General features: G+C 38.9%; 1 protein-coding gene and 2 long non-coding RNA genes across 3 annotated transcripts; 2 read left to right on the forward strand and 1 right to left on the reverse strand.

Moving 5' to 3' along the window:
- Positions 1–1383: 1383 nt before the first annotated feature.
- On the forward strand, positions 1384–5083 carry LOC104955957 (protein-L-isoaspartate O-methyltransferase domain-containing protein 1-like). The gene is made up of 2 exons (XM_010783357.1): positions 1384–2103; positions 2431–5083. Exons 1-2 carry the CDS (start codon positions 1872–1874, stop codon positions 2805–2807), a joined length of 609 nt encoding a protein of 202 aa, XP_010781659.1. The 5' UTR covers positions 1384–1871; the 3' UTR covers positions 2808–5083.
- Positions 5084–6801: 1718 nt separating this feature from the next.
- On the forward strand, positions 6802–8096 carry LOC104955956 (uncharacterized). Its single transcript, XR_799501.1, has 2 exons — positions 6802–7186; positions 8041–8096. It is a non-coding gene; the product is annotated as an uncharacterized lncRNA (long non-coding RNA).
- A 1229-nt stretch (positions 8097–9325) lies between these two features.
- LOC104955961 (uncharacterized) lies at positions 9326–9641 on the reverse strand. The gene is made up of 2 exons (XR_799502.1): positions 9515–9641; positions 9326–9441 (listed from the first exon to the last, which is right to left on the reverse strand). It is a non-coding gene; the product is annotated as an uncharacterized lncRNA (long non-coding RNA).
- Between the last annotated feature and the right edge of the window lie 2208 nt (positions 9642–11849).

The following is an 11849-nucleotide window of genomic DNA, read 5'->3' on the forward strand; positions in this document are numbered from 1 at the left end:
ACCAGCTTCGTAGGACCGGAAACCCCGAGTTTTCCCTGAAGTTAGCCCGCTAAGCGAAAATCCTGCTTCGTAGTACAGGCCTCAGGTCTATGAAAACAAGCCCAAAAGAACCAACACATACATGATGTTGTGTCATTTTAAACCAAAACTAAGACCTCAGGATGACTTTAAGACGTGAACATGGTCATTTTTGTTTTGTAACATTAAATAATAATAAAAAAATAGTTTATTAAAAAAAATGTAAAATGTCACGTGATCGGATCGGGACATCTCTAAATATTATACTGTGTGTTTAAAGAAGGTGGAAGGCTTTAGTAAGAATGAAAACAGCCTGCACACACTTTTGAATCAGAATGCAGGAAATGATTACGCATAATTTAGATCAGAGATCCTTGCGAGATCTAAACAGCATGAAAGTACTATAGCCAATATCAAAATGTGCACTAATGCGAATAATTTTCAAAACACGTATTTTGTCTTCCTCTTTCTTGTGGTCTTTCATCAGCACCAAGTAGGCGTTCTTGGCCCCTACAAAAAAAATTTAATCTCAAGAATGGACAAATATGAAAGCTCCAGTACTGGGAAAATAGCTTTTTGAAAATACCAACTTCACATGATTGAATTTCTTCAAAGACATGGCTCGGTACGAGAAAGCAGCGTTAAGTAGAAAGCTTTATCATCTGTACCTCCATATTGGTTGGTATATATAATGATGTGCATGAAATAGATGTCATCTTAAAACGCACTCCATCTTTGAGATTATGCTGGTAGGTGCTCTCAAAGCCTGAAAGGATGGACTGCCCTTAGTAGAAAGTATTAACATGGGCATTTTTGCTGTATTGAAAGAAAACGTACTTGCATAGAGAATGAATGAACTGCATTTAAGAGGGCTATGAATGGATGAACTATACATTCACCTTGAAGGCATCTTCAGCTTTAATGGACCTGGTGTTCCCTTGAGAACATTACAACACCCCCTTATTTCCATACATGAAGAGTCCATGGCCTCATTTGTGTTTTGATAACCGTGGACTGGTAATTGCTTGTTATGCCCTGAGCCCCCAGATATCTGTCATCAGTGCAAGGTCTCACATATCCAACTTCGAACACCCGCAGACATCTTGAATTAATCAGTCAATTGGCTAAAAGTAGGTCAGATTCTGACAATAATTAATAATAGTTATCATTAGTTTCTATAGTTTTTCTAACATCAGACATTTTTCAATACTCTTAATACCGTTGTAGCTTTTCATTTTTTATAAAATGTTAAGCATTTTTATTATATTTTTTACCCATTTTCTGATATGAGCAGCAAGGTTTGAGCGAGGGTATACACATTTTTTAAATTATGATTATAATAATATTTATGTTATATAATTATTTAAAGTTGCTGGATGAGACAAAAACTCACAAAAGTCTTGTGATATAAATGTACCTTTGCTTTGATAAAGAAACGTATCGCCCACCCTTAGTGTGTAGTAGTTTAGGGTTAGGGTTAGTTTTGAGATTGTCTTCTTGTTGATGCTCAGATTATCTGTGAGATTGTTCTATGAGCCCTTTGGCAGTAATTGGCTCCCGTACAAAGCAAGTGTGGAAATGAAGTTAATTTTGAATGCACCCATTTAACACTGCAGCATGTATGCGGATGTTAAGAGGCTCTTTTCTTCTCCAGGGGCAATGTTTCCCTTGGTTACACAGTGTATGTACATCTGCCAACCAGTACAATCTGGAGTAGGATCTTCAGATGGGTTAATGATATTTAATAAGCAAACACTGAATTTATACCAGGATAATTGCAACACTGTATAACTGGTTTGTGTAGAAAATCAAACCATAGAGGAATCTCTATTCAGGTGGCACAACTCCGCAAAATGCACAATAAGCTAAACGTTTATTTTCAAGAAACTGTGCTGGTTGTGATTTCTTGCTCCCTGGTGTATTTCATATTTTATAAGTTCAGGGTTTTGCTCTTTATGCAGCTGACCCAGATAACCAGGACTGGCCAGTGCTCATGGGAGAGCAAAAACATCTTGGCGGTGTCCTTTGCCCCCCTGGTCCAGCAGAGCAGAGCTGATGGGGAGAAACCTGACACTGTCGAGCTGCGTAAGTTCTCCGGCCTCAACAAAACTAAACCAAACTAAAACTCTGTTTTATTCTAACTGGTCCTGAAGTGTAGAGCAGGCAATATTTAAAAAAATGATGTGACGAGACGACTCCTACAGCAATATTTGCTCTGACTTACGAAGCCCGCCCTGCAGCTGCTCCAAAGAGCCACTTGCTTCCTTTCCTTGAAATAATGAGACGCGGTCCTCTCTTTGATGGACTCACTTGTTTATGCTGACCTAGTTGAAGGACTGGTGGAGTTGTATACATTCATCTTATTTGTGTGGCGCATTGCCCTGAAGGAGTGTCATCTCTCTTTGTCCTCAGCCTCATTGACTGTGCGCAGCCTTCAGGATCTGTCTCGGGTCTACATTCGCCGCACTCTCAGAGACCTGGACAGCGAGGACAGTGCGGGGAAGGAGGCGGTGCAGAGAGTTCCCCAGAAGCGCAAACGCAGGCGCTGCCAGCGGCGACGCATCAACACCTACGTTTTTGTAGGCAACCAGCTGATCCCCCAAATGGTGGAGAGTGAGGAGGAGGAACACGTTGAGGAAGAACAAAAAGAAGTGGAAGACGAGGAGGAGGAAAGAGACATCGGAGAAATTGAAATCCTCAAGCAAGCGAACATGTTGAGAGACCAAATAATGGCTTTACCGCTGCCGGAGTCACTGAAAGCATATTTGCTGTTCTACAGAGAGAAATGACTGATTACTCCATGCCCACTCTTTATGAATGCAGCACCTTCTGAATGCTTTTCTCATCCTTTTTCTGTACAAATGTAGCATTATTTCCATTAAATCTTGATGGCAAAACTGTAACAGAAAGAGACGTCATAGATAATATTGGATAATAATGTTATGATTGTCACGAATCGTTTGTTTCTTTTGATTTGTATATAAAAACTGTGTAAAAAAATATACTAAATGGTCAGTTTCCAAAACCCATTTTCAGATTCAGATTTTATTACAATTTCAGGATTTCTGCAGAAATGTGCAGATTAAAAAGTTCTTATTATATTTGTTAAAATAAGATCATGCTAAGATGAAAACTTTTATTGCAGCTTTTTTCCAGGAGCTTTAACTTTAACTATCGCTGTCTGGGGATTTAATGAGCACCAGAAAAGGAGCAAAAGACTCTGAAAGGCAAATTAGTCCGCCATATTCAGTTAAAGAGTGAGACATAATTGCAGAATCATTAATGGGGCACTTATGTTATTACTCTTACTGAGTTTTGGTTTTGAATTAGTGGGATTTGTACCTTCCTATTACATGAAATCATCGAGAGACTAGATTGGTTCTTCATTTTTTCTACAGGGCAATTTTTGATGTATCTTTTTCTACAGGGTGTTTACATTAACGTGTGTTGTAGGCCCTCTCCTCTACATGGTTCCCCTTTACATCGTTAATGCAAATAGTATGTAACTTTATCATAACGGATGTTTGTCATAATGATAAAACTGATGACTGGTGGTGGTTCACATGTTCAGCTTTGTTTAAATGAGACTGTTTATAGGAAGATTTTTTTGTCAATAATGCATGAATATACTGTAAATGTGTTGGGTGTTCCTGACTGTGCTTCACATCGTACGCTTGGTCACTGGAGGTTATGTCCCAAGTGATTAAGTCAAGACATTTTTTTGACGAAAGGCGGAAGTTGGGAAAGGATTTAAAGAATAATAATCATTTAGATTGCCTTGAGACAAATCTCAAATCTGTACTCAAATTAGTATTGTATTTCTTTGTATAGACAGCAATACAAATCAAAGTCACTGAGGATTTTTGAAAGCCTTTTGTATCCTGGACTGTAGAAATGTCCAACAAAGCACCTTAGTCTGCATTCCTCGAGTGAACAAATAAATAATTTGTATTGTCGACTGATCTCGTAATGTAGATCCTGTTTAATCAAAGTACAATTTGCTTGCAGAACTTCCATGATAGTGGCGGCTTTTAAGTGCCAACGTCCCCCATCACATTAGGACTTCTGTGAGTTTTCTAGCAAAGTGCATTTACCCAAGCGATGGCATATTTCTACAAATACATTCCACAGTGAAAAAATTAAAAAGAGCAGCACATCACTGATCGATGTCACACTTTTTCTAAGAGCTTTATGGTCACAGACTCCAGAGATTTCATTCATCTTACTTTGAATGCTTCATTTAGTATTCCAAAAGCTGAGTTGAATGTTGTTGATATTAATTCTATTTAATATACATGTGATATTAATGTGTTTTTATCATATGAATCTGCATTCAGTTTAATTTGCATTTGGTTTGTTGTAGCGCCCTCTTGCTGTACTGTATCTTGACACTGGGAACTCTGTAGATCAAAACTCCACTGATGTCTGTTCAATAGATAAAATATAAGTGGTATAGGTCTTCATTTTGTTCTGCTGTAATGACAAATATTTTGTTTGAAAACGGGAGTGATTATTCTATTAGTAGTGTTTGTGTGTGAAGAGGTAACAATTATTTTCTGTAAGTTGTTTATTTTTTTTATATTCATAGGAAAGCTTTGTAAGTGAGCCATAATGGAATAATCTTTCAGTTTATAATTACCAATAACAACAAAGTCCCATTTGATTTGCGTAGTATCCATTAAAATTCTCATGACCAATTACAGGCATGCAACAATTTATATACCATCATCCAAAACGTAATTGCTAATTAGAGAGCACTTTAAAGATTGAAAGCAGCGGACCTACAACCTCGACTCTCAGGTCGCGCCTTGCACCAAAGTAAATGGGACTGCTATGATTACGTTTAATGTGAACGAGATTTGACTACGAGACTAGCACCGGTAAAGACCAAGTCATAATCGAGTCTGTGCTTTTATATTTGGTTGATTTGATGAGAGCCAAAACAGTTCTGTTACTTTTTACCAGCCCTAAGTTGATAGGATAGATCATAGTGTGTGCAGTTCATTTTAATAATGTGTTGTTTCTCCATAAATGTTTGGCAAAAAAAATAAAGTTCACAATCACATTACGCCTCTTCTAATCATTGCACTGCTCTTTTTGTGTCTTGTTGGAATAAGATGTTTACTTCCCCAAACGTGTTGACGTGGTCAAGGAATGAGTCCTTCTTGCAAGCTGACAGGAAACACAAACAGTAGTGCAAGTGCAAATCTGACATCCTTGGCAAGCTTGTGATCACCTTCTTTGTCACTGCTGATTTGAACTTTTAACATAGAGTTTCCATCTTGCATCACATTATGGCTTTTCTGACAGAGTTTCTGCAAAAATATTAAACAAGTTAACAGGCCTAATATGCAATTAACACCCAAGGCATTACATTTATAGTACACTCTCCTGCGTTTGACAGAGGAAAACAAAGATATAACTGTTTGTTTTCTTTTGGCCTTTTGGGTATGGGATGAGAGAGACAGCACAAAATGTGAGGACGTTGCTGTGAGGGCTCAGCCTTGGTAAAAGGGGTTCCTACTCAGGAGATCTACCTAGACACAACAACAAGATTTAAATGAAATAAAATCAGCCGATCCCACTATTACCCATAAGGAAATGCCAAATATATTCTGCAAGAGGATGGCTTCCTACTAAGAAGATTCAATTTTATTGATATAATATAATTAATGAAACTTAATATTTAAATGAAAGAAGAAAAATAGTATGATGATGACAATGATTATTTATAAAACGGGCCTATAAAACTAAAAACAAAACCAGAACCAATTCAGGCAACAAAACCAAGTGATATAAGGCTTTGCACATCACACCACATACTTCCTCTCTTCAAACTAACAATAGGCAATTTTATGTTATAGATGGCAGTCCACAATGACACTAAGAAGTATGTGCACACAACTGATTATCATAACAACCAGGACAAAACTATAGAGGACAATAACACAAACAAAAATTGACAAAGAGAAATAGTAGGACCCCACAGCGGGTGCAAAACAAGCAATATAAAGCCACATCAATTAAGTTACATGACACTTATAGAGTAAACAGCTGCATAAAACATCAGCAGAACAGACAGGGCAGACATTTATCAACATTTTAACAATTCATACTCCACAGCCAAAGCAGGGCACAACTACACATACCAAGCAAAAGAGAGCTGCACAGTTTTTACACAAGGCACACATAACCATACAGTACACAACGCTCCATTGTCAACCGATGGTAAGCATAGACTGTATACACGAGGTAAGTAAATGCAAACACTAAAGTTAATAGTATTCTGAAGACATTTTGAGAAACTTGGACCTTAAGTGTTCGTATTCTCTTCCGCTTTATACTTCTACTCCACTGCATCTCCGGGGTAAATATTGTTGCATTTACTCCACCTCCTTTATCCGAGAGCTTTAGGTTTATTCAATTGTTTTCTTTTGTAACTTTACCTAAGTAACATTTTCAATGCAGGACTTTTACTTCTAACAGAGTATTCCTACTGTGTGGTTAATAGGACTATGCCTTCTATTTTTACTGAAGTAACATTGTGAATACGTCTTCTACCACTGTGCCAAGTGTGTTGGGTCATCCTCTGGAGCAAGTTACATAGGTGGCGCTGTTGACAGGCCGCTAGGGATTATTTAAAATAGAATAAAAGGTGGCTAACAGCTCTATGAAAACTAAACCAGAGTGGACCTGGCAGTTGAGAACAGAAGAGAACCCTTCCTCTTGATTTAGCTCCCCCATACTTGATGCCCTAACAAAAATTCAAAGGTATGTGGGGGATGGAAGGAAGGTGGGGTTTAAAAGAAGGGAGGAAAATGTCATTTCTCGGATAAGAATAGGTCATACAGGTCTCAATCATACATTAAGTATAATAGGAAAGCATCCAACCGGAAAGTGTATACACTGTAGCCAGCCAGAAACTGTTGAGCATGTTTTACTGCTTTGCAGGAAATATAGTACTCAGAGAAATGTGTTTTTCCAGACACTGAAGAAAGCAAAATTCCATGAGTTGTCGCTATCAGGACTGTTAGGGAAAACATCAGGCAATATATATTGTGAGATTATTAAGTTTCTAAGAGAAATTGATCAATTTAAAATAATCTAGAGTTTTGGTTCTTTGTTTTGTTTCTTTTGTTTATTGTTTTCTGCTTAGTCTCTTGTCCACATTCCAGTCCAGTTGGTGGCGGTAATGCACCTACAAGTTGGTTTGCCAACCGCCAATAAACACGAAAGAAGAAGAAGAAGAAGAAGAAGAAGAAGAAGATGATGATGATGATGATGATGATGATGATGATGCCATAGCACCGGCTATGGTTGCATGCATCAAAATGAGTCTGTGTTTATTTGTACTCACCTGTCGCCTGCCTCATGCACCGGAAACTCCTGCACAACTTCTCTGGTCGTCCTTTCTCGATGCTGAATATAACCTGTCCATTCAGCCTCTTAGAACGAATATATATCGGCGTACTTTAGTACAAGTACATGCATGAGGGTAATTGATCGTCATTACATGTCCATAATTACCATAGAGTACGTACGTAAATTACGTCCTTCTAAATTCACTTGCACGGTACGACGTGGTCCGGGCTCACATTCCCCCGAGACCCCCCGCACCACGGCCGGAAACCCAGAAAGAAAAAAACAACCCAAGATCAGAATACAAAACCCAACACCATAATACGAATAAATAGATATGATATAAATCCAAGATATAAAAAAGAAATGAATAAGAAGAAATGTTTATAACCACTTGCACCCGGTAACGTCGAACCGTCAAATTCTTTTTTCAACTGTAGGTGGGAAAGACAAATTATGTGGGGGACGCTCGTGCTATTTATTGGATTTTAGTTTGTGTGGGTATATAACGCAGTGGCTTTGTCCACGTGCAAAAATGACCGATTCACGATTTACGATTATCGTTATTTGGTTAGGAGCTCCTCACTAAAGGACTTTAAGATTGAGTTATGTGAAATTGTAGTCAATCCACACGACCACACACCTGGAAGACGNCTTGTCCACACTCCAGTCCAGTTGGTGGCGGTAATGCACCTACAAGTTGGTTTGCCAACCGCCAATAAACACGAAAGAAGAAGATGAAGAAGAAGTTTCGCTCTCTCGAAAGTTGGGCCATTTTATCATCATGCGCTAATGAGCAACTCTCATAGGAATGAATGAGGCCCCGCCTCCCACGCTGTATCCAGTTCTTATTATACATCCATGAGTTCACTCCGTCACGGAGGGTTAGGGTCGAGGGAATGGTTTGGGATTGGGCCTAAATGGTCTAATGCAGAGTCTCAATTCAGGGGTTGCATCCTTCGAAGGGTGCATTCGTAGACCGCTTACGTCACTTCCGCCGAAAGAAGGCTGTCCCAAAAAAAAGACGAGAATCCTCCGAATGCGGCCCACGAATGCAGCCTACTTTTCCCCAATTTGAAGGATACATCTGATGTACACTCTGCAGCCTACCATATCCCAGGGTGCAATGCGCACAGGGAAGAGTGAGTTTTTTTCAAATGAAATGGCTTCCGGTCTCCCCAGCAGAGTGGATTTAAAAGCAGCAGTGAGCGGAGGAATCACTAATAAATGTGAGTGGGTTTGAACTTACTTTAAATTAACTAACGTCACACACGTCAAACCCAAGGGGCATTAAAACGTACATTTTCGAGAAATAATAGGGATAAATATGTGACGCTAACTAGCTAGCTGGACGTACTGCACTGTTTACACTTATTTTTAATTCAATTCAGAAGTTCACTAAAGTCATACAGAGATCTTGGCTCTGTTATAGATAAGTTATACTTTATATTACATACATAGACCAAAATGAAAACATTTAGACCGGTATAGCCTACGGTGGGATTTATAAAATGCTACCCTGACGTGTAGCTGCTGTTTGCTTTTATTTCTTTCTCTGACATGTTGCAATGTTTTACTGTTTATTAAACTTTGGGACAACATTACAACCTTTGTATTCAGCTCATGCTGCTTTGAGGTAGGGCTAAAAGAAAAGCATATTTTAAATATTTCCACCAGATTTGATCATCTTTATTTAGGTTAAATTGTATTTAAATTATCCTAGTCCCATAATAATAAAACAATCACAAATAGACAGCATCCTTTAGCTTGGTGTTAGTTTGTGCTGTCAAAGGGATGCAGGTGTGACTTTCATTTCATCTCTTTAGTTTTTTAAAAACCAGAACAGTACATCATTTTTAAATGAGCCTTTACGGATTGTTTGTCTGAAATGCTGAGTTACATTTTGCAATAATACTTTTGCAACCCTGTGTTTAATATGATTAATTCACTTTTTCTCTTGTTTTTCTCTGTAATTAGGACAATTCTGGAGGAATGGATCTGCTGGAGAAGGACCCCTAATCTGAAAAGTGCACAGCAGATCATCAGGACAGAGCTGCCATCCACCTCCTGGACCCCCCGAGGTGCTGGAGAAGGACCCCTAACCCCAGCGGATCATCAGGACAGAGCAGCCATCCACCTGGACACCCCGTGGTGCTGAAGAAAGCAAAACAGCGATCAGGAACATCCTCCACCCAGACCTCTGCTTACTGCCGTCCTACAAGACTTGTGTCTCTAGTTTCAGAATTGATTTTGTACGTGTCCTTTCTTTAATAAGATATTTAACGATTATAGCTTGAGTCTGTCTGATTCCCCAAACAGCTGCTTCTATATACTTGCTGCATTATATATACAAATAAACCAACTTCATAAAAACACACTTTTGCTGAACATTTGTGTTACTGCTGGTGATGTTTAAATAACATGATTGGCGATTTCCTCTGTCTCAATGATGAAAGTTATTAATAATAGAAGACATGAAGCTGCAGAGACTGAGGATGGATATATTCTTACCTCTACTTGTGAGTGAAGATCAAAATACAAATTACATTGTTATTGTTAAACAATTGTTTATTTCATTTACTGAGATTTTAACCCATATTATTTACAACATGTGTATACTGTACATAAGCAGTGTGAATAATAGGTATCTCAGTCATTAAACTTTGTATTAATACAAAAAATAGTCATAGAAAATGTTTAATTGTGTAGTTTCCAGCAGAATGGGGGAGGGGGCACGGTGGCTGCTGGACCTGGAGGTGCTGACCTGGGGTCAGTTGGACATCATCTGGCAGGTTAGGGGAAGAAAGAGAATATAAAACTGTTATAATCACAGCGTATTAAGATTAGAACACTATTATGTTAACAATCAATCTTTATAACAACATGATTTTGTTCATTTTAAAAAACATTATTTTATTACTACAGAAAAATTCAGACTTATTTTAAATAGAAGATAATATGATTAAATTACATCAACTATAAATAATTTACTTTACTTACTTTTACTTTAATTAACTTACTAATGTAACATTACTGGGGTTAAAGGAACAGCCTTCATCTTATTACTGGCCATGTCCCTCTTTAATTCATCGCCGACCGGTGATCTCCAAAAAAAATGTAAAAGTAAAGTTTCTGGATCCTTTTCAGCTGAAGCAGCGCAACCGAACAGCGCGTATCACGTGACGTGAAAGTACGAAGCCCTCCGTAAAGCTTAGACCGTCTCATTTCGTAGGCGTTGGTCCATCACTACCCGTCTACGTGGGCTGGGTCCTCCGGTGGACCACATAGCTGCGTACTCCGAAGGGTGCAACCCCTGAATTGAGACACGGCCTACCGAGCCGAGCCGTGTAGTGGAAATGCGCCAAAAGTGCACCAGATTGATGCTTTTAACTTTCAACATGTAAAAAGAAATCTTCCAGGGTGAGCCCCTAGAAGGGGGGGAGTTAGTCCCCCACACTTTAAATCATTTCCACATGGATAGGAAACGTCACGAAATACATTTGCATTTTTGCACACATTCTTGTTCGTAGCGTTCTGTTGGGTGGTCATGCCACAACCGTGCACGTGCCGCCGCTTGCGGACAGGCAAGGTAGGCAACTGCTTGGGGCCCCAGACCAGGTCGTTTTTTTTAAATGCAAAAATTCAGAACAAACAAATTGATAAAAAAATAACAAAATTCAAACAGACATCATACATTGCCATAAGCCTTCATCAAATTCAGTTGAATCTTACAATAGTGGGGCCCCATTATTTTAGATGAACTGAAATTTGAGTGAGTGGGGCAAGCGCAACGGTTTGCAATGACAGAACAGTAGGAGACCCTCCTTAATGGGCCCCACCTTACTCCAGGCTCACTCCGCGTCAGTGTCGCAAATCGCTGCATTGATTGTTTACAAAAAATCCTGAATGACAAGGAAAGGCACTGGAAAAATGAAAGAGATATTATCTTGCTGGAAAGCGAAAAAAGGAAGAAAGAAAAAATTATGAAGATGAGAGAAAAAAACAAGACAGTGGTAAGAAAGTTGAGTAGCATAAAGATGAAATGCTAAATAACTAAATGTTTGCTAGTCTAACTTTAACTGTGGGATAGAGAAACTTGAATTATGTAACTTCCACTAGAATCTAATTATTTATTTTGTTTACTTTTTGACTTTAACATGACACGGGAGTTGACCTAGAACAGTGGTCACCAACCTTTTTTAAGCCCAAGATCACCGACCTCGGCCTAGGTTGAAAGGCGATGGGATCTACCCTATTGCCAAATTGAGTGAAAAAGACGCCAGACAGCTGCTTCCAATTGAGCCTTTTTATATAGGCTAATTGCATCTGAATTACTGTTACAATGAAGGCCTCCATAATCAAGCCTCACAGCATTATAGGCAGGAGAGTAAAGTGACTATGTGCGAGTGGGGCGACTTCACCTCCTTAGGGTCCAATACACCTACATACATAGGTACCTCGACCTCTTAGGG

Source organism: Notothenia coriiceps, unplaced genomic scaffold (genome assembly GCF_000735185.1).
Source record: "Notothenia coriiceps isolate Sejong01 unplaced genomic scaffold, NC01 NC01_scaffold00025094, whole genome shotgun sequence".
NCBI classification, from domain to species: domain Eukaryota; kingdom Metazoa; phylum Chordata; class Actinopteri; order Perciformes; family Nototheniidae; genus Notothenia; species Notothenia coriiceps.